The sequence below is a fragment of the Amphibalanus amphitrite genome, unplaced genomic scaffold (assembly GCF_019059575.1).
Source record: "Amphibalanus amphitrite isolate SeventyFive unplaced genomic scaffold, NRLGWU_Aamphi_draft 000288F_arrow, whole genome shotgun sequence".
NCBI lineage: Eukaryota > Metazoa > Arthropoda > Thecostraca > Balanomorpha > Balanidae > Amphibalanus > Amphibalanus amphitrite.
In genome coordinates, this window is record NW_024881783.1 from 48,075 (window position 1) to 70,445 (window position 22,371).

Consider the following 22,371-nt stretch of genomic DNA (forward strand, 5'->3'; position numbering starts at 1 on the left):
TCGCGAATAGGCGAAATTTGGTACGACTATTCCCTTATCAATTTTACACATGGTGTGCAAGTTTGAACCTCCTAACTTTTAAGGTCAGGTCACCAGGTCACTTTGAATGACCCAACCTCAAGTCACTTTTTTGCAACTTTGTCACCGTGCCAGAGCTACAGTAGATGTTGGAGGCCTTTGAAAGTCGCAGGATGTGATTATGTCATTAGTAGCTACAATTTGTATATCTCGGAATTTTGATATCGGTGACCTAAGGTCAGGTCAATTTCGCGACCTCCCCATTATAAGTCAATGGGGGAAAATCAACTCCCTATTTTTACCACTAAAACGGGTCGGAATGGCCCAATATACCATACATGACTTCATATACGATCAACCTTCACTACCTTGAGGTCTGTTTTGCTGTTGGGCAGCTGTGAGGTCATGTGACGTCATCAAAGGTCACCAAAGGTTTTTGGCCAATAACTCCGTACAGGAACAAGGTACAGCCGCGTGGATGGTCTCATTGTGTTCAGCTCGTCAAGACGCATCGAATGATATACATGATGACCTCGAGGTCACGTGACCTGAGGTCAATTTCGAGGTCAACATATATATCATTCGATGCGGATTGACGAGAGGATCACGATGATGCCCTTAGTTTGTTCCTATCTTGACTAATTCGAAAGTTATTCGAGAAAAACTCTCCATATCTAGCGCCGCCATTTTGACTTTTTCGACCCCTGTGACGTCATCTTTGACCTGACCTGAAAATGACCTTAGTAAAAATTGTAGATCTTGACCGTGCGTATCCGATGCCGTTTACCGCTTGTCGCTATCTTGCTTCGTTCTCGAGATCTAAGGGGGGGGGGCGGTCATTCGCCCCCCCCCGTCGGTGCGAAGTTGGCGCAGACCCCCGTCGGTGCGCGGGTTAAAAGCTTTCGTTTTCAGATATCGTCAATTCGTACTATAACTTATTGTATGAATCAGAACTAGATTAACAGACATTTTATACGGAGCTAATACGCTGGAATATACTAAAGCTCTAACCTGACCAATAAGCCTAGATTATGACGCGGAATGAAAGATCGTTGGTAACACCAGCCTACGCGACTTCGCCGAGATTCGCCCACTTATCGTAGAACAATCGGACAAGTGGCATTACGATATGCCTAGGACTGATTTCATGTTAGATATCTGATACCATGACAAGTCAGCACGGTTCGAGCTCAGCCAGCACAACAATCTGACAGAGGACCCACTTTAGTTAGCAATCCCGTGAAATGGGTCTAGCTCAAAGAACACCGACATCTATTTCAAAACACAGCTGGCTCAAATCCATCCAGCTTATTGGGGCACGCTAGCAGATGACACAAACAGGCAGCGATACCATGCTGCAACTTATCCCATAAATGGTCATCAAACCAAGCAATCGGAGCCCGACATCCCGATGACCAGCGGCAAGGTCAAGTCACCCAGCTGCGCCGTCATCACCCGGTCACGATCCGCCCATCTCGAACGGAGGACGCGCCGCCGCGCTGAGCCGGTTCGGAATGCCATAAGTCGCGGCGGCCGACCGGCGGGCCGGACTGGGCTTGGCCGGTCGGCCGGCGGCCTCGCCAGCCCCACTGTCACGCTAATCCATGGCCGAGCTCCGGGCGCCGGTCGACAGTCAGTACTAACCGTGGCTCGGACTGAGCAGGTTGCGTCCCTGCCAGGCGGACGGTGCGCCGGTGGTGGGCGCGTCCTGCGGCGGGCTGAACGCCGGGCTGGGCACGCGCAGCTCGCCGCCAAACGCGGCGCACGCGCTGTGCCGCCGCTGCTCAGAGGCGAGCAGTGACGCGGCGCCGCGCCGGTCCGGCGAGGTGCCGCTGCCGCCGCCGGCCGCCTCCGTGTAGTCAGCGAACAGTTTCTGCACCACACTGTGACACGGAAGGGGGTGGGGTCAGCCGCCGGCCGGTGCCGTGCTGGGGACGGCACATCACGTCATCACATACGTAAAATTACACACACACATACAGGCGGACAGGTGGTACGAAGTGCAACAACGATAGAAAAGCAGCCCAGATCCTGGTCGGAAGTAAGGCCACATGAACAAAACCTTATGAGATTTTGCATAGTAAGGATCGCCACTTAGACCAGACACATCCTGGGTTGCACCAAACCACAAGTGCACCGTCATATCGCTTCATCCGTGTGATGCCTGTTGAAATGCATGTGAGGGCGCGGCGCGAAAATTTCTTAATTCTTTCTATGATGTTCGTGCAGAGCCCAGCCAAAAAGCGGCCACCACAAGCCGCGAACCGGTATCACAGAACAGGAAAGTCTGCCTTCAGTTGCCTTCAATGTCGCTTGGCGGCTCAGGACATTCCGAAGGCCGGATCCCGCAAGAAGATTCGGATAAAGAACTTAGGAGACAAACATAAACATTGAATATTTTTTATTAGGAAGGTGGCCATGAGTTAATACAAAAGATGATATTGAAGTCATTCGAAAACATGTTTTCGTGTTTTAATTCATGACCAATGACAACTCAAATTGACGGACGCATGCACGGTCCCTGACATAGTGTAGCAGCTCGTCATGTTCCGTCTCGCCGTAATGGCAGTGAGTCAGTGCCAAACACAACTGCCGGCTGAGGTCACTCACTCATACTATACACACACGGAGAGGGATCGTGCGTCACTCTGCGGCCGGGACCCATCACGGCTGACATATGACACACTGATCTGACCAGACAAACAGGGGAGGAGTGAGCGCTGACCAGAAGACACATAGGGGAGGGGTGAGACGGGCGTGTGCCACTGGACGCGGGGATGAGGAGGATAAGAGGGGGGATAAGAGGGAGAAGGGCGAGGCATTGAGCTTGGCTGAGGAAGTGGAGGGCGACAAGCTTAAAAATGTTGGCATGAAGCTCGAGCATATGTCAACATCGAACTTGACTTGCGTGTTTTAATCCAAACCCATCGACAAGGTATTACAAATAGCGTCGCTATTTGGCGTCGCTTCTGACAGTTCGACTGGGACTGAAGGAGCCGCTGAGACAAGACGCGAATTTTCGCGCTTGTTAGGTAGTTACCGAGTTGTTCATATGTTGGGAGACCCGCATTTCCTTACCAACTGTAACAAGGTCCTATAGACAAATCTTAATATTCCTTGAAGACTCACAAACCAGCACAACACTTTGACAACTCCTTGAGACAACTCCCGGACCACCAATCTCTTTGACCACCCCTAACCCCTCCCTCCCCGCTTCTTCCCCTAGTCACCACTCACCGTTTATCGTCTCTGGTGAGCACCGGGTGGACGGCCAGCATCCCGAGCAGCTGGCGCGCCTGCTCCAGCCGCTGGCCGCCGCCCGTGCCGTTCATGGCCGCGCTCACGGCGCGCATTACGCCGTTCAGGTACAGCGGCTTGGCCTCGTGGTTCGTGAGCGCCAGCAGCGGCAGGTGCTCCTGCAGAAAGTCCAGCGTCTGCTCCGGAGGGTTGACGCTGCACTCGCGGAACACCACCTCTGTGGAGAGAGGGGGAGATAATGGTGAGAGGGACGCGGGAGAGAAGGAGGGTAGGTCAGTCATCGGGCAGCGGAGGCGTGAACCAACGTCGGACGAACGATCCGGACTGCCGGGTGACAGATGTGTGTTTTGTGAAAAGTAAACTCAGCAATGTCTTCACTAATCGCACACAGGTGTTCGGTGGAATACAGCTGCACGCCGGTGTCCTGCAGCTCAAAATAGCGTCATAATATAACAAGCAAATGTAGCTACGGTTCCACTAAAAGAATTTGTTTCATGGAATGCAGGCGGTGTGCTAGCATGCATCCAATTCATGAACGTTGTAATGTCAAATAATACAGCACGAACAACATGTAAAATGCACGAATGAAGCCAAGGACGAAACGGTCGAATACAACGGCAATCAGAACTGTGACGCACTTGTTGACACATTGTTTGTATAACAGACTGACGACACGAACACCCGGGCGTGCTCTCCTGATCGCGTTACAAACACAACTGATCTACGGTTTCCTCAGATGCTGCTGCAAGGGGATCTTGTGTTAGCTGTTGCCGGTGGACTGCCAGGCTCGTATAAACTACTGTCGACCATGACACCACCTCGGCGACTATACGATGCTGTCATCGTTATCACAGTCGCCACAGCGTGCCGCCGTAAGCCGCCCAGCCTTTGACTGTTCAATCCGCAACAGATGGGCAGATGATCTGCACTAATCGTCCCGAGCGGCGCGGCGGCCCAGCCGACAGGGAAAGACCAGATACTGGAAAACCCCGACACGCCGTTTGACATCCGTGCGCACGGCAACCTCTGTCAGTTTATCCCACAACAAAGCATCCGTTACAGGGGCGTCTCACGACTTCAGCTGTGCCGATCAGACCAGGACACATGAACAAAATCCAGTGAACACCGGTAACAGCTGCAGACCAACCTCAGTGGGCGCGCCCCTATACGCTACCCTCAGAAGCCCTTCCCGTAAACAGCTCAGGTCCCGTGATCACGGGCGAGTTACTGGGCGGGGCAGTGTGACGTAATGTATACAATATCCATACGGCGTGCGCCAGTGAGCCGCACACTCATAAACACAGACCACAACCGTCAGTGCCGCTGCCCCGGCCAGATTAGGTTTGGAGAGCACACAAGTTGCGGAGTGCGCAGGCTTTTCTGTGGAGGCTTGAGACGGGAAAGCAGCAGCATTGAAGTGGCTTATCCAGCCAATTTCACGTTTACGTCGCATAGAGGCCAATAATCCGTAATCATTTCAAGTTTCTTCGTAGATGATAATGCTTCATGCAACCCCTGCATGCGCAACAAGAGGAAGCGTAAAGAAACCACGAGCACTCAACTCTGCCTCATTGTAACAATAAACCAGTTTCATATTTGGTTCCATAACCTAGCGCAGCTTCAGATCAGCTTCAGCCGCTGGTGGTTGAATACGTGAACCTCCCTTATCACATCCCGAACCCGATCCCGTTCCCTACCCGGCCGTCAGTTGGCTGGCCAGGTTCACGGTTCCCGAGCTCATCCGGGGGCGGCTCGGCCCCGCTGTTTATACTTAAGTGACGCTCGACCCAGCCCGAGCCGCCAGACGGACCGAGCCGGCACCAACGGCAGACGAGAGCAGCAGAGAGCATGTGTGCAGGGGACAGGACCGTTCTCCAAAGAAACTAAGATAGAAAGTGGAATGACGACAGTTGGAAGCAACACTTTGCAGTATCAATGGGAAACAGCAGACATTATTTAGTTAGGAAGTGTGTTGCAGTCAACACGACCGTGCAAATCTGGGAAGACGAGTCGACATCTTATCAAAGCGGCGCCCAAACATGACGTTACAAAGATCATCCACACACCACAGTCCCTGATGACTAGCTGAGCTTACTTGTTTCGCCTACGAGGTGGTAGCGCTTCATGCCAACATCTGGCGTAAGGTTGTTATTACTGGTAATGAGGCACAACGAGCGGACGTTACCTTAGCGGTAAGTAGAAAATAGAGACCAGCTTCGCAGAAAGGACCATTGTCCCAACGACTGGGGAAACCCGAGTGTATATAGCAAACTACAGACGGAGTTAAGTTGGATGATGACTTCAGTGAAACGTAAACCGATGTTTCCTTGTGTCTTCCCGAGGGCCTTCCTAGCGGGGTCGGCGGGGCAAATACCGCAAGCTATAAGGATTTATGGCAAGATTTGTCGTCTGAAGGATTCCAGGAGTCGATCCACTCGCCAAAATAAGGTCTGTAAAACGACTGAACGTTGTTGGAAAAGACCAGCAGTCAGCAGTGCACTACACAGTCGACAAGACAGCACAATTTGGGGCACAGATTACAGACGCCTCTTCCGTCACCAGTGAGACGTACCTGGCTTGTTGGCCCTGGCCTCCTTCATCAGCAGACCGGGCTTGTGCTGTAACCGCGCCTGCAGCAGGTTACGCAGCAGTGTGACCTGCGGAGAACAGAACGCACAGGTCAGGTCACATCAGGTCAGTGGTCGCCTAATTCATGCAGGATTTCCCCTTTGTCATGACGAAAATAATGTCGCACCGAATTTACGTCGTTCACAAAAAGTGATTTATTCTTTAGGTAAAACAGGTAGAAGCGGAGCTTGACTTAGAAGCTACTTAGCTACTTACAAAAAAGCTACTTACTAAGATTAAGAAATCCAAGCAAAGAGCGAGCAAAACAGGTGTAGAACACCTCACGCAGCTCGTATTCTACAAGGTACAAGGTACAAGGTTGACAGCTGACAAAAGGAACATTACTTATAAATGTCTGGTAAGAAATACCACCACAACATCAAGCACGAAACAAGATCACCTTTCATGTCTCGATATAATACAAATTGCCAATGAGTCTACAACTGAGAAACCAATTCAACACCGACGGCGCCGCGGTGGTTTCGGCGTTGGTCAACTCCATCTGGCAGAGTGCCGTACCTGGCTGTGACTGTGTCCCGACGCTGTGCCAACAGCCCGCCGTAGGGCCGGTCGGTGCAAACAATGACATCGCCCGGGTGGGCCCGGGGGCTCAGAGACTGGGCATGGGGATGACGGGGGACGGGGAGCACCAGTCATCGTGTCCGGCGCGTCTGCAGGACAAATGGCACTGGACCGGGCCACGGAGCACTGTTTATACTGCACACTCCAGTATAAACCGCCGGCAGCCGCCGCCGCCATTGGCGCAGCAGTCGCCGGCCGGCGGATAAGTCACGCGTGATGAGTGGCGTGACTCTACCCAGCTGGGTGACCCACCTCCCCGACCTGTGACGGGCTCCGAGTATCGTGTGACATCCCGTCGTACTACGAACTAGATTCGTTGCCCCCGTGGCCACTGACAAGCCCACCAGTTGCGCAAACGGTGGTCGTCGATCGTATACAGACGTCTGGCACACCCTGGAGCTCTGAGTACAGGCCGGGACGGCACGGGCGGCTGCACGGACAGGACCAATGGACACGGGCACGGGCACGCCAGATCAGGCCAGGAAGCGTCGTAAGGCTCAACACAGGTCTGCGGGAACAGAGCTGTGGAACCGCTATAGCCGGACTGCGGGACCAAGGAAATGTAAGCAGGGCCCACACACGGCAGGACCGCCAAACTACGGTCACATCTGCAAGTCCATCGCTGCTACGTATGAAAGCAAGCTACCGCGATATTCACCCGTAGTGCGCCGTGTCCTCAGAGCATCCGCTGGCTTACCGCAATCAGTCGTGTTCTCAGTCCTCTCCCGGTCGTTTTCCTCCTTCTCCCCGCCATGTCCCCTGCTCTCTGTCTCATTCCTCTCTCCCTCTCTGCTGAGACCAATCGGTGCCACGCCACTAACCTGGGTGTCAGCCAGCTGTTCCAGCATGGCGCACAGTGTGACGAGTCGCTCTGCCGGCGACCACGTGTTGTACCAGACTCGCAGCAGGGCCTGCTGCTCGGCGAACCCGTTCGCACGCAGCGACGGAAACTCCCTGTGAACGGAGAGAGCACAGCGCGGTTAGAGGCAGTCGCGGGATCATTACGTATAGTATCACATCACATCACATGGGCGGAAACAAACAGGAACAACGAGGACCGATGCGAGCGGCACGGGGATCACCCTAGTGTGACTGGCGAGTGTCAACCGACATAGTGACGAGACGACAGCGAAGTAATGGTGACACAACACCTATACTCAACGCAGTGCGCCCTGGACTATTTCATTCCAAAACCCTGCTGTTGACTGGCAACATTGAAAGACAGGATCATCAGTAGCAATCATTCCTTCCCAGGACCATAGACATATACTAAATATCGTCATCCACTATGAGCTCAAACACGACCAGACTGCAAAATCTGAAAACCGAGGCTGTGGATTCTGACAAAACCAGACCGCAGCTTCTGCAAGACCAGACTGCAGACTCGAACACGGTCAGACTTCCGTCTGACACACTCACTACTCAGCCAGCAGACTATCTCACGACCAGACTGCAGACTCTGACACACCAATACTGCAGACTCGGATACGGCCAGACTTCCGTCTGACACACTCACTACTCAGACAGCAGACTATGTCACGACCAGATTGCAGACTCTGACAAACCAAAGCTGCAGACTCTTCACACACCAATACTGCAGACTCGGTTACGGCCAGACTTCCTTCTGACACACTCATATCACCCACTCTACAAAGACCAGACCGTCACTTCCGACGCCAGTCCGTCACACTGACACACCGCGACACACTGTCAAACAGAGCCACACCCTCACGGCCGGCTCGTACGTCCGACCTCCACGGTACGTTGCCCCCCGAGGTGCGGTCGCTGGACAAACACAGGGTGACGCCCCGGTGAGACCCGGGCCTGCAACCACAGCCGGTCGCCGAGCGGCCCTCTGCTGACGCTGATAACGGTCAGCGACTGCAGAGTACCTATCTGCTGATCGGTTTTGTATTGCAGCGATACACGTTGGTGGCCTTTAACCGGTTTAAAGGCGAATGAACGAAGGAAGGCCAGCACTAAAGCAGGCGTACAGGTTTGTAAACAAGCAGCTAAAATGCAGACCTTTTAGGAGCACAAGACTGGAGATTCCTAGTTCGCGTTAAATGTGAGGTTTTAAAACCCAGCAGGAGCGTTAAATTCAACTGTATAGCCGCATAGGTTCTCTGTCCTGGGATATTACAGTTGAAACAAAAGCATGGATCACTCCAGCATCGGAATCCTTCCTTTCAAAGGCCTAAGCTTCCTTGCATCCTGTGATCCTTAAAACAAATGTTTATCAATTATAATGTCCTCATTGAAATTAGGGAAAATGCGGTCCGTTCAATGGCAAAATTGATCGATCGGTGCTGGTGCAGGCCGCAATTCCTAACCACGCATGGAAATAAACAATGAATATAAACCATCCGTGTCAGTTCGTCAAGTCTAACATCAAAGGCAGAAGCCAAAAACCCAGGACAAGCAGCGCAGTAGCGAATCCTGCGCAACCAAGTACGTAATTGAATAATTAATTTTATGTAACTACGGTTTGTCGTTGGACGTCAGCACTTAACTGCGCTTGTGGGACCTTCGGACCCTGAACCAATTTTACAGCAATGTGAAGTTTACAAAGGGCGCCGTTCTGGTGGGAAACTGGCTACCGCATTGAGCTAAGGCGCATATAGGCATGTAAGAACCTAAAACAATATTTCAAGAACGGATCTAGTCATAAATAATGGTACAATGATTGCCTTAGGGAAAAAAAGCATACAACGTAGGATCAGAATGCTATAACTGAACATGTCCGGTGTTCACATCATATTAATGACAAAATAAGAGCTACCTTCCCACACTGGGGGGCCGACAGCCTTTTTTGTATTTAAACTACGCGTCAACAAACTGCGCGGAGACATTTTGACAGTCATGGTGACATCAATCTCCACAATATTAATCCAAAGAAACTGACAGTTGGGGCGTTCCACGACAAATCGACAAATAAAAAATTAAATTTGCACCCTCATATTTTATTTTTCGTTGAAAACTGGTGTAAGGGGTTGTGATGGGTGGGGAAGCCAGCTGTGGCAAGGATTTTTTTCTTCGAACAACGGTTTCCGAGATATAGCCTCGGGCAATTCCAACAGGTCGCGCTGCAGCCCTATGTTTGGCGGCCTATAACTCAGAAACTATTGGTTTTCTACGATAAAAACTTTATATGGTTCAACTCACAATCAGCCAACAAACATTTTGGCCATCTCGGATTATCAATTTTTGAAAATTTTGATCACGTGACCTTTTGACCTATTTTTCGAATAGTGACCTTGATATTTTCCCCACTGAAAGTTGCAATTTTGTCTGATGACGATTAACGCCTTATCAATTGTTATTCATATGCGAAAATAAAAAAAGTGGATATCGCCCTGCGTTGACCTCAGGTCAGGTCATTTTTATGACCTGTCCATTATTACGAGCGGGAGCGACAGCGAGATCTCGAGAATAAAGCAAGATAGCGACAAGCGGTAAACGGTGCAGGGTACAAATGGATAAGGTCTATAATTTTTACTAAGGTCATTTTCAGGTCAGGTCAAAGATGACGTCACAGGAGCAAAAAGGAAGTCAAAATTGCGGCACTACATATATATGAAGTTTCTCTCGAATAACTTTCAAGGTATCCCAGCTAGGAGCAAACTAATAGCACCATCGTGATCCTCTCGTCGATCCGCATCGGAACATATGTATATTGACCTCGAAAGGTCGAAAGGTCAAAAGTTGACCTTAGGTCACGTGACGAGCGGGAGCGACAGCGAGATCTCGAGAATAAAGCAAGATAGCGACAAGCGGTAAACGGTGCAGGGTACACACGGATAAGGTCTATAATTTTTATTGAGGTCATTTTCAGGTCAGGTCAAAGATGACGTCACAGGAGTAAAAAGGAAGTCAAAATTGCGGCACTACATGTTTGAAGTTTTTCTCGAATAACTTTCAAGGTATCCCAGCTAGGAACAAACTAATAGCACCATCGTGATCCTCTCGTCGATCCGCATCGAAACATATGTATGTTGACCTCGAAAGGTCGAAAGGTCAAAAGTTAACCTTAGGTCACGTGACCTAAGGTCAACTTTTGACCTTTTGACCTTTCGAGGTCAACATACATATGTTTCGATGCGGATCGACGAGAGGATCACGATGGTGCTATTAGTTTGTTCCTAGCTGGGATACATTGAAAGTTATTCGAGAAAAACTCCATATATATGTAGTGCCGCAATTTTGACTTCCTTTTTGCTCCTGTGACGTCATCTTTGACCTGACCTGAAAATGACCTCAGTAAAAATTATAAACCTTATCCATTTGTACCCTGCACCGTTTACCGCTTGTCGCTATCTTGCTTTATTCTCGAGATCTCGCTGTCGCTCCCGCTCGTAATAATGGACAGGTCATAAAAATGACCTGACCTGAGGTCAACGCAGGGCGATATCCACTTTTTTTATTTTCGCATATGAATGACAATTGATAAGGCTTTAATCGTCATCAGACAAAATTGCAACTTTCAGTGGGGAAAATATCAAGGTCACTCTTCGAAAAATAGGTCAAAAGGTCACGTGATCAAAATTTTCAAAAATTGAAAATCTGAGATAGCCAAAATGTTTGTTGGCTGATTGTGAGTTGAACCATATAAAGTTTTTATCGTAGAAAACCAATAGTTTTTGAGTTATAGGCCGCCAAACATAGGGCTGCAGCGCGACATCCAGGAATTGCCCGAGGCTATATCTCGGAAACCGTTGTTCGAAGAAAAAAATCCTTGCCACAGCTGGCTTCCCCGCCCATCACAACCCATTAGACCAATTTTAAGCAAAAAATAAAATATGAGGGTGCAGGGCACTTGTCGATTTGTCGTGGAACGCCCCAGTTGCCTTTTAGCTCCACAATAACTCAAAAAGAGCGAGTAACGTAAATGACAGGCAAAACGCCTGGTGGAGCGCACGACTTCACGAAAAGCCGCAGACCGCTTCTAGTCATCCCCACCCGGATAGGTGTGTGACGTTACGTATGAGTGACGTCACGTCGCGGGCAGCGACACAGCGGCGCCATCCCGGATGGCAGGTGGGCGCTCAAAGGCCGCGGTCGGGGCCCGAAGACCGAGTTTCCTTCGGACCAGTCACGATTGACGCCGGAGCGGTCTCCAAAGACGAGAGCGCACGCCGAGGACACTCACGCGCCGCCGAGTTGCTGAGAGCGCCGGCCGGGCGTGCCGTGACCTACCGAGAGGATGGGCGGCACGGCGGCGGCACACCTCGAGAGGTCGCCGGCCGAAGTGGCGACAGCCGCGGCGCAGACGATCTGACACGGCGTGCTGACGGCGCGGCGCCACTGGAGCCGGCGGCGCCGCGCCCCAGCGCCGGCCGGCGGGCACGCACTGCCGGCTCAGCCGCGTGCCCGCTGACCGTGCCGACAGCAGAGCTGACCCTCGGTGCTGACCGGCCGACAGCAGTGCTGACCCGCGGTGCTGACCGGCAGTGCTACACGCCGCCGACCGGTCGCCGCTGCAGAGAACACCGTCATGCTGACCGGGCACCACTGCTGAACTGAGCAAGCATCAGTCCGACGGCCAGGCGCGAATATGACTAGCCGGCAAGAGTGATGCAACTGTGCTGATCATTGCCTTGGGGACCGAATGTCCAACATCGAAACACTCGTCGAAAAATCCGTCCATCCTTCTTTGCTGAGCAGCATTAATACTTGATCATCGAAAAGGCACAAGCTTAATCTCCAAAGCACAGTTCACTTCCCACCACAGTCACCTCGTGTGGCCGCGAGGATCAGTGACCTGCACGCTCTAGCTACACCGCTCAGCCGCTGACCCCACCCCGCTGTTTGTCTGACCGTGCGCTGCGCACCTCCAACATGGTCTCGTCAGCAGAAGTGTGGAGTTGTGAGCGGATCGGAGCGCTGTCGGCGGTCACCTGAGCGTACTCCGTGACCCGCGCATACCGCTGGGGCCGGCCGACCCCACTCGGACCCCACAACAGCCCCGTGACCCCGGCGGAACGCCAGTCGGGCCGGGAACGCAACGCACAGAAAGCCTGCGTTGAGCGCATCGTATTGTCAGTTTCAAGAGGTATCAGTGACGATGCTACGGAAATCGGCGTCAGTTTTCAGCGCTGGCATGAGGAAGGGCGGTCATTTGGCTGGACCGCGGAGGCGTGGCGTGTGCGCCGGGTGACCAAGGTTGGGACAACGTCCGCCTTCCAGGGCGAGCCACTCCTGCAGACCTCGGCAGCTCAATAATATGTTGGGGCTATCTCTAAGGTCCATCGCAGGTAAAAAGAAACAATGCCTGGAAATCGGTCCGGTTTTGCCAGCTATTATGTAATCTCTCTGATTCTGGAAAGTGGAACAGGACCGGCTGCAGGTTAACACGCAAACAGCCGCCTAGCACCAGCAAGACACGGATACCGCTGCCAGGTTAGGTTGCTGTCCCGATACTGCAGCCGGTGATACACGTACTGCACGGACCATTGCGGGGACGCCAGTGCCACGACGCGACAATATGTCGACGACGATAGGGGACCAGAGGGTGTGTAGTTCGCTTATAGGCGGAAACGGCTACGAAGAACGGATCACATTACCATGCAAGTGAGCAGAGGCAGAGCAGGTTTCGAAATTTTCAATTCATTCAGTATTCCTTTTGCAAAGCATGGTTCAAAAATTATTATGAAAAGTCGCCAAAGAACCTCCGAACATCACTACAGAATAGCCATGTTTCGGAATACAGGTTTCGAAGGCCTTCTAAACGTAGATCTCCCACTCACATGTTCTAAAACGTATTGCAAGGACCCATCTACTTAACCTCATACTAATGCTAATCTTTTATCTGAATAATCTCAGTTTAGACCAGTAACACTAAGTGTCGAGGAGGGTGAACAACTACAAACAAGTGTCACTATACACACGACAGAGCAGTCACATCAAATAACGAAGACACAGACTTCAAACTCAGCACAATGCATACGCCGACGCTTTTGTTATCGCGCTTACTTCACTGTTAAATCCCGCACCGGTGTTATCCCTTCCAGGAAACCAGCCGACTTTAACCGGTGCGTTGTATTATTCACTGGCAAGTGGCGTGTTACCGCCACGACGCGCTGGGCGGCTCCAATCAGCATGGGCCACGTCGTCTGTTCGGTGGCACGGCCACGTACACGTACGGTTCTCCAGTAAAAGTCTTGTTGGTTTTGCTTTTTCGGACATATCTGGTCCTATATAATGTTCAAATGCATAAGTATTAACCCGATTTGTGCGTATGCACATTTGCCACGACACTGTGAAATTGCATCGTCGTAAGACAAATACTTTCTGAGATATTTAGCAAAAACCTCATTTTCTGCCGTTTGGGGCATTCTGGCCGCAGTCTTCCTGGGATCGCCTATGACATCCGTGGTGCCACCTAGCGAGAGGGACGCGGAAACACAGAATCATGAATGAATCGAGCGCGTAGTAAACGGTGTATGGAAGGGAGACTCGGCAGAGGCTATCCGGGTGGCCGGCGCGCGGCGCGCCCTTAGGCATCGGCCGACCCTTCGGACCGCGTGGGGTCAGAGGTCGCGCTCGGGAAGTCTCGGCTCTGGGTTTTGGCGCTGTGCAGTCAGGAAGGGAGGAGAGGATAGCGCTAGCCCGATTAACTAGTATCTCGGCTGATTCGTGTGGGGTGGAAGGGATCACAGAACGGGATGGTGGCTAGTGGTGGATGATGGGATGGTGGTTAGGTTAGTGCGTACTGCGTAGAACGTAGCTGAACGTGCTTTTTTCATGGCAAACAACATGCAGCATAATGTGCGGGATTATGCCAGAACTCATACAAAAAGGAGCTAATATTTCGGCCGAGGGAGTGGATGAGTGCCGTGACAAAGCATGACGATGCTGCCAAAATCGGGATGCATTTTTGCCCCCATTTTCGTAACCCTAACATGCAGCGCTTGATCCGAACTTAGAGGTCCCCGACTGACCTTAGGCCTTAAAATCGCACCCGTCAAGTGCGCCACCTTTTCTTCAGGGGCGCTCTTCTTGGTTGTATCTGTTCTTACCAATAACTAAAGCAAATCGAATGTATATTAAAAAGGCATACCTCAAACACAGTTTTATTCACATCCGCTCGAGTGCATACTTGTTTTGACCTATATCTTCTCGCATCATAATATATCACTTCAGTGCTTAACCCTCAACGAAATTTTGGGTTTTTTGCATATACCCCGGCGGAGGGGGAGGGGGCGATTACGACCCCTCTCCGTCTTTTTGCCCCGAATTGAGCTAGCGCCTCGCGGATAAAACTGAGCGCGTGCGTCGTATGAGATGCAGCAACTGGTAACCGAGTTGAATGTCTCAGGTCCACCGATAAACTCTGAGGTCAGTATAAGTGCTCCAAGTCGCGGGATCGGTTTTTGGTAAACAACTTCACCATACTCGTAAGTGGTTACAGAGCCAAGACAATGACACCATCAAGTTTTGCATGCTCAAGCGCGTCTGTACGCTTTGTTTTTGTTGAGGTCAATTCAAGGTGTTTACCTCAGGTCATGTCAGGGCAGAGCCACTCAGGCCACGAGGCTGGCTCAAGGAGGTCATATCGCTTCCTCGATTCGGTAGGTCCTTACAAGTCCACTGGTGGCTTCCCGACTCGCTAGCTCAATTTGATCGGGACTTTTTGGTGAAATCTTCTGTGACCTTAGTGACGTCATAAATGAATTCGCCTAACTTTAAGAATGGAAAAGTGAATGCTGGGGCTTGCAAATATTGTATAAAATCGAGAATTCCTGCGCTTGAGACAACTTTAGATGGCTCCCGGCGCCAAAATAACAGTTTTCATATTTACCAATTGATTAATAATCGTGAGGCTGCGTGACCGACCCGACTTCAGGTGACTCTAAAGAAAAATACGAGATAGCTACATACTAGTTGTGAGGCCTCTGGGAGATAGTACTAGATCATATAAGCTTCATTTCCCGTTGAAAAGTCCCCTGGCACGAAGGGTGCTGCGACGTCGCGACATTTTGGGACCTTACAGAGGTTCACTTTTGACGTCATTGGTCAACGTCCTGACCTTAACCTTCGCACTTGTAGGAGGGTGTCGAACAGACCTCCTACCCTCAGTTTTTCGCAAATAACTCGCGCAAAAAGCGGCTGATTGCGACGAAACTTTCAGTACCCTCGAGTTTATCAGTATTACGCCTACCCTATAATTTGCATGACCCTGACTCAAAAGACCTTTGACTTGTGACCTGTTTTCCGAGACCATGTTTGGCCGGAATCGCGTTTTGGCGTATTTCGAGTAGAGTGCGTTTTATTGTCTTTTTGTGGCATTAAGCGATCAAACATGTGAAAGGATGTTGATCCCATGGATTCTAGTGGGTATCAAGGTCACGTGAAGGTCAGTCAGGTCACTGACCTTTGATGACCTTTGTTCACTCTTTCGAGTTCTACATGTTTCTATTTAGGATAGATTTTGGAGTTGATTTCGCATTTAGAAACCGTTTGAACATTTAAGAAGTAGTTTTGGTTCCCTCGTAACATGTGACCTGACCTGACCTGGCCCGACCTGGCCTAAATGCACGAAAACATCATCTGTGATCAAAACTAACTTGAAATTCGTGATTAGCACCCCGCAAAACCCTAGGCTATAACACTAACAGCTTCACTTTACGAAGCTCTAACAGGTCCCGATTCCCCGACTTTTGAGTTATATTGACCTATTAACAAATGACTTAGGACCTTAAAACTGGGTATTATCGGCCTCCTCTCGCCACGGGCAACACGCTCTTTTTTCGCGAAGCTCTAGCTCGATCAGGGACTGAACGGCAAAGGGGTCCAACGGACCCTCCTCCCCCCTTTACGATAGACGCTGGCAAAACACCAATATGGGCGAGGGTGAAAATACAGCTGCTGTCATAAAAATTCAGCTTGAATCAAGGGACAGGCTTGCCAAATTTCAGCTCTTGCAGCTATCAACAAAAATAAATATGTGGAGGCGGCACCTGCCTCCCCGCCCTCCCCCCTCTCCCCTCGGCCACTGCCAGCGAGGTTTTAACCCGCGCCCTGGTGGGGTCTGTTTATAACGCGACCTGGTGGGGGGGGGGCTATTTTTTGCCCCCCCCCCCTCGTATCTCCGAAACTACTGGACGGATCCGAAAAATTCAAACGGCGTTCGAAAGGCCTGTCAAATTTGTCGAGGGAAACCAAATTTTATTGACCTCGGGGTCACCGATGACGTCACAGGTCAGGTCAAAGATGAAATGTTTCACCGTTCACGGGTCTTCTAGGGAATGCGCTATAACACCGAGGAAAACGCATTTTGTCGGGAATCAGCGATAGGGCGTCAGTTGCCTAGTAGATATGTTGCTGTTAGAGGTCACTGGTCATACCAGGTCAGGTCACAGGTCAGGTCACCAAAGGTCACCAAGGGTCACCACATGAACCCAACTTTACTAAGGTTATGCGATGCATGTTTTATGGCCAGTTTTTCATTTCCAACTCAATGGTGTTGGTTATAAGACCATCAGGTACGGTTTAGGTCACTTTCTGGTGGAGGTCAGGTCAAGGTCAGGTCAAAAAAGGTCAAATTTCAAAGTTGATATTTTTGCATAAAATGGGTATTGATTCGATGCAGCTCGTCACGGGGAGTCTAATGGTGGTCTTTGTTTTGCGCTACGAGGTCTAGAATTGCTGAAAATTGAGTTTGAAAATTTGACGTCATCAATTTTGAACAGTTTTTTCGCTATAACTTGGCCAAAAAAAGAGGCATCGATCTCAAATTTGGTATGTAGATAGAAGGCGGTAAGGACTATCACATATATTCCGGTTTTTTCGAAATTCAAAAAACTTTTTGGATTTTTTGGCTATTATATTCAAAAAATCTATTTTTTGATTTTTGGGGGTCAAAATCCAAAAATTTCAAAAATCCGAGATAGCAGTTTTGTAGCCCTGTCTATTCTACAGCTTTTATGTCTGTATCATTTTTCTGTATTTGCAAAGCTATAGGCCTGACAGCTCTTCCCGCGAAACCCTTTTTTGGGTCGAAAACGGCAGAACATGACGTCACTCTGACGTCATTTCCGGCCAACCTATCATAGCCTTTGGAAAAATTTTTGGTCACAATGTGTAAAATTGATGTCCGGGAGGGTACTGAAAGTTTGGTGACGATCGGCGCAGTGGTTCTGGAGATATATCGAAAAGTCTGGAGGGGGGGCAAAAAATAGCCCCCCCCCCCCCACCAGGTCGCGGGTTAAGCGTATCATACAAGTTACAAAGCAGTCTATCTAGTCTATCGGCACCATAGCACATGGTCGAGACTGTCGTCAGCCACGGACGCACACTCGACCAACCCTCTGAGCCCGTTGACTGCGGGTGACCTTGACATGTCAAGCCTGATCGGCGGCCGGCCGCTGTCGTGCGGTCGTTACACGCGGAGGGGAGGGAGACACAAAGTTCTACGTTATAGCTGACCTCTGACCTTTCCCTGCACCCTGGTCACTGACCCCGCTCCATGTCGCTGGGCGGTGGCATGGCGGTGGAAACCGGTTCTAGCCTCTACACATGCCACCATTCTAACGCTCCCCTCCCCACGCTACTACGCGGCGTGGAGTACGCTCGTGCGTAACTGGGCGGAGCAAGGGGTCACGCGATACAGGGGCGGAACTGGTTGCCCTCCCGCTCGCCGAGCGACCAACGACTAATACCCTGGAGAACCGTACACATACAAGGAAACGGGCCAGAGAGGTGCGGCCGGCGCGGCGGGCGCCATTTCCCGGCGATGTCTCGAATAGGAAAACGTCCGGCACCTCGTGGCGTTGGTCAGAGGTCAGACATCGGTCCGACCATGACAGTGACGGTGACATGTCTCGGTCTCCTCCGCACCACCTTCGCAATCGCGAGATCGCCCAAACCGTTTTTAAACATTGCTCGCTCTGCGAGGGTTTGGTCTCCTCAGTATCCCCTTCCGGCAGGAGAGGCGTGAGCAGGACAAGCCGCTCCATCTCTCTGCACGCGCCGGTGGGGTGCAGCAGCCGGCGGCGGGTCACCCTCCTCCTCAGGGCGTCATACGCGGCTCACAGGTCGCGGCTGGTCCCGAGCAACCAAGACCACCGGCTCGGACCACGGGCTTAGGACCGTCGGACTGGACCGGACCGGACTAGGCCGGTCCGCACCAGTACCGTGACGCACCTCGTGACTGTCCGTGACGCACCTCGTGACAGTTCGTGGCGCAGATCGGCGACCGGCGCAGTTTCGCCCGTGGCGAAGTCCGAGACTGGTGCGCCGGTCGAACGTACTCATGTTGTTGATACGATCAGGACATACATGGATTGGTTGGCTATCCGTTTGACCCTAACTCTCGCAATACGGAAGTGCAAGTAAAAACTAGGGTAAGATTCTAGAACACACCATAATGCGCCATTTTATGTCCTGTACGTGATTAGGTTCATTGGACTGGATAGCTAGGGATTTCTACGGTTTGAAGAGCGATTTAGCCTCAGATCGCCCAGGTGTCCACTCATGAGATGCGTATCATCATCGTGGCCCGTGGCCAAAGAAGGTGACCATTCGCCGCTGTGCGTCCGCGTCAATCGGAGCGAGTGTTACTGCCGCGCGGATTCTGCGCACCACTTATGGCATAGGTTGCAGCATTTCGAGCATTATAGCTCACGTACTTCACACTGGCGGTCCCAGGGGGGGGGGCCACGGGGGCCATGGCCCCCCCTTTGGTGCTGAAAGGTGGGGCCATACTATCTTTTGGCCCCACCTTTCAGATCGAACAAAAGTCATAGAAAGCTTTTTGTATGTTTCATTTTCTTTCTTGCGCCATCAAAGGACGTAAATTTTACTCATGAGTGGGCTCAGCTTCGCATTCTGTCAATTTGGCGGTCAGCGTCGCTGGCACCGGTTCACGAGTAAGGCCGGGTCTCATATGGAATATCAGCGTGGGTTTACTTGAGGCTCTCGTAGGTCCAGCAATGGCTGGCATGAGACCCTCTTCGGCAGTGGCGGGTGGGCCCTGCCAAATGAGCGTGGCTCTACGACACTAAAGTAAGACCTCATGGGTTGGTGCGGTGCACCTCAGAAGCCCGGTGGTGACGCCGTATGCCGGCTTGGTTTCTTAAGGATTAGCGTGGGACCTCCGGGGCCTGCATAGAGTTTGCATGAGCTAGTATGCAATTTCAGAGGTCTGTGTGTAATGTGTACACAGTGGCGGTCGCGTGGGGGGGGGGGGCATCAGGGTCATGCCCCCCCAAAGGCCAATAAAATGGGCCATCATATCATTTGCCCCCCCTCAAACAACCGATGGGCCTCCATAGGTGTATGGGGCCCTGGCCCTTATTCGATCGTCACGAGGCTCAAAAAACCCACTCCAAGCTATTAATATAGCTCCCACACCGGTCTTTGAGCGTCCTACACTGACCTCTGAGGGAACTTCAGTGGCGGTCAAGCGCCCATGTTGGCCGCTAAGAGCCCACATCGACCTCTTAAGCCCCACATCTGGCCTATGAGGGCCCCTAACCGGCCTCAGGGGCCCCAACCGGCGTCTGAGCGTCTCACACCGGTCTCTGGTGGCCTTATTTCTGTCTCTGGTGTCCTAAGACGAACCTTTAGGTGCCAATGAGGGCCCCTCACTGGCTGCTAAAGACCCGATGCCGGCCTCTAAGGGCCTGCATTGGCCTCTGAGGAGGGCCCATCTTGGCCTTTGAGGGCCCTCTGCTGGTCTCTGGGGTCCAACGACGGCTCATGCCGGTCTTTTAGAGCCCCACGCTGACATCTGAGGGCCCCATGTTGGCCTGTAATGAGTAAGGACCCACATTGGCCTCTGAGAGCCCAACTCGGTCTCTGATGGTCTCAAACTACTGGCCTTTGCAGTTTGCAGGCCCTGTACTGGTCTCTGAGGGCCCTAATCTGGCCTCCGTGAAAACATACATGGGTGGGCTTCTGAAGATCAGAGGGCTTACGCAGACTCCTGTACAGCCTTACGTTGGTCCTGATCGAGATCACTTTACGTCCTGATGGTCCCGCGTAGATTCCCTCATAGTTCGACATCGGGACCCCATGAGGCGTTGTGGGTCTTGGGGCTGGCAGAGATTGATGACATCCTCAGGGCTCAGGGCCAGTCTTTTCAGCATGAGGACTAGGCAGGTTGAGTGAGCCCCAATAGAGCCGTTACGAAGCCCGCAGGAGTTGCGCGCGGCCCTCAGATGCCAATTTTGAAAGCCAGGAACCTTTGGTCTCCAGAGGTCGGTGTACCTACTCTCTCCCGCCGCCACACAACTATATGGGGTAAATGTCATAGTCTGAAAATGCTCTCTGGGTTTCACATGCTTGTTCAAAGCAAGACTGGTAGGTATCTGTACTTTTCCGAATTGTTTTATAGCAGGCCTGCGGAGTCGATGGATTTTCGGCGACTCCGACTCCGACTCCGACTCCGGCTTTCAAAAACCAGCTCCGACTCCGACTCCGACTCCGGGCAGAATTGTCGACTCCGACCGACTCCAACTCCCGACTCCGACTCCGCAGACCTAGCAGGGCTGCGGAGTCGACAGATTTTCGGTGACTCCGACTCCGACTACGGCTCGGGTTTCTAAAATCGACTCCGACTCCGACTCCGACTCCGGTCACAACTGTCGACTCCGACCGACTCCGACTCCGACTCCGACTCCGACTCCGACTCCGCAGCCCTGTTTTATAGTGGTAAGCAGGGCTGCGGAGTCGATGGATTTTCGGTGACTCCGACTCCGACTCCGACTCCGGCTTTCAAAAACCAGCTCCGACTCCGACTCCGACTCCGGGCAGAATTGTCGGCTCCGACCGACTCCAACTCCCGACTCCGACTCCGCAGACCTAGCAGGGCTGCGGAGTCGACAGATTTTCGGTGACTCCGACTCCGACTCCGGCTCGGGTTTCTAAAATCGACTCCGACTCCGACTCCGACTCCGGTCACAACTGTCGACTCCGACCGACTCCGACTCCGACTCCGACTCCGACTCCGCAGCCCTGGTGGTAAGGTCATAAATCCGCGTGCCCGACCTTCCAGTATATGCTACACCGATCCGTCGCCATGGTGCAGTGGCCCGACCGGTGGAAACACCGTGGGACGGGAAATGAAACTGGTGATTTTGCCTTAAATTGTGCTTAAAGATTCCACGCAAGAATGACATGGATGAAGCATAATTAGTGCCAACTGCGCGGCGCCTCGTGGACGTAAAAATTAGCCGATCACCCCCCCCCCCCCTCCGGTGACGGATAAATGTATTGTCCCGCGAGTGTGAGTTTGCCCCCCCCCCCCCTTTTGCTAGCGGCTGCGACCGCCAGTGGTACTTCAGAACCACAGAAGTGGATCCAAAGGACTCTCGCGAGCCTCAAACTACACATATGGTAGATTGCAGCACCATATCGGACGACTGGGCTCGGCCGACAATGACATGCCTCAGAGCGTCACACCTTCCCGAGTAGGTGTATCAGTCCCGGTGCCCCACATAGGACAGCCGACCCGGCCGGGCCCCCTGTTGCCACCCGGTCTGGTGCAGCCAGCCGCACGGTCGCCTCCGCTGCAACGGCCACTTGTCCATACATATGTAGCATTCAGCACCGTAGTGCCATCGCTCATCGAACGGATGCGCACACCCGGACATACCTACCAAGCCGCACAGCGCCCATCGCATTCACGCTAACAAAGACGCACAAAAAGGGTCGATCCATATGGTAAGGGTCGGTAACGCGTCGCCAGAATTCGCCGCTGGTCCCGGCGGCGTGTCGCCCCATTGAGTGGCGTCTGGGGCGCACCTGCGGGGTCGCACGCCAGGCTGCCACTGGCCGCCGCCGCCGGGCGCGCTCAGATCCGCCAGCGTTGGCGGGCAGGTCGGCTTTGGTGGTTTGTCGACCAAAGTTGCCAGGTTGCTGAGCCCAGACCGCCCAACAAGA

General features: G+C 52.1%; 1 protein-coding gene across 2 annotated transcripts in view; it reads right to left on the minus strand.

Annotated features, from left to right (window-relative positions):
• The window catches only part of LOC122387516 (protein Smaug homolog 2-like), a 44,847-nt gene that overhangs the window by 4,734 nt on the left and 17,742 nt on the right, over positions 1-22,371 (minus strand). For both annotated transcript variants that reach the window (XM_043377784.1, XM_043377783.1), the window contains 4 exons: positions 7,308-7,440; positions 5,849-5,933; positions 3,256-3,493; positions 1,663-1,901 (listed from right to left, as the gene is read on the minus strand). In XM_043377784.1, coding sequence (XP_043233719.1) covers positions 1,663-1,901; positions 3,256-3,493; positions 5,849-5,933; positions 7,308-7,440 — 695 coding nt within the window. The remainder of the gene's footprint in view (positions 1-1,662; positions 1,902-3,255; positions 3,494-5,848; positions 5,934-7,307; positions 7,441-22,371) is intronic.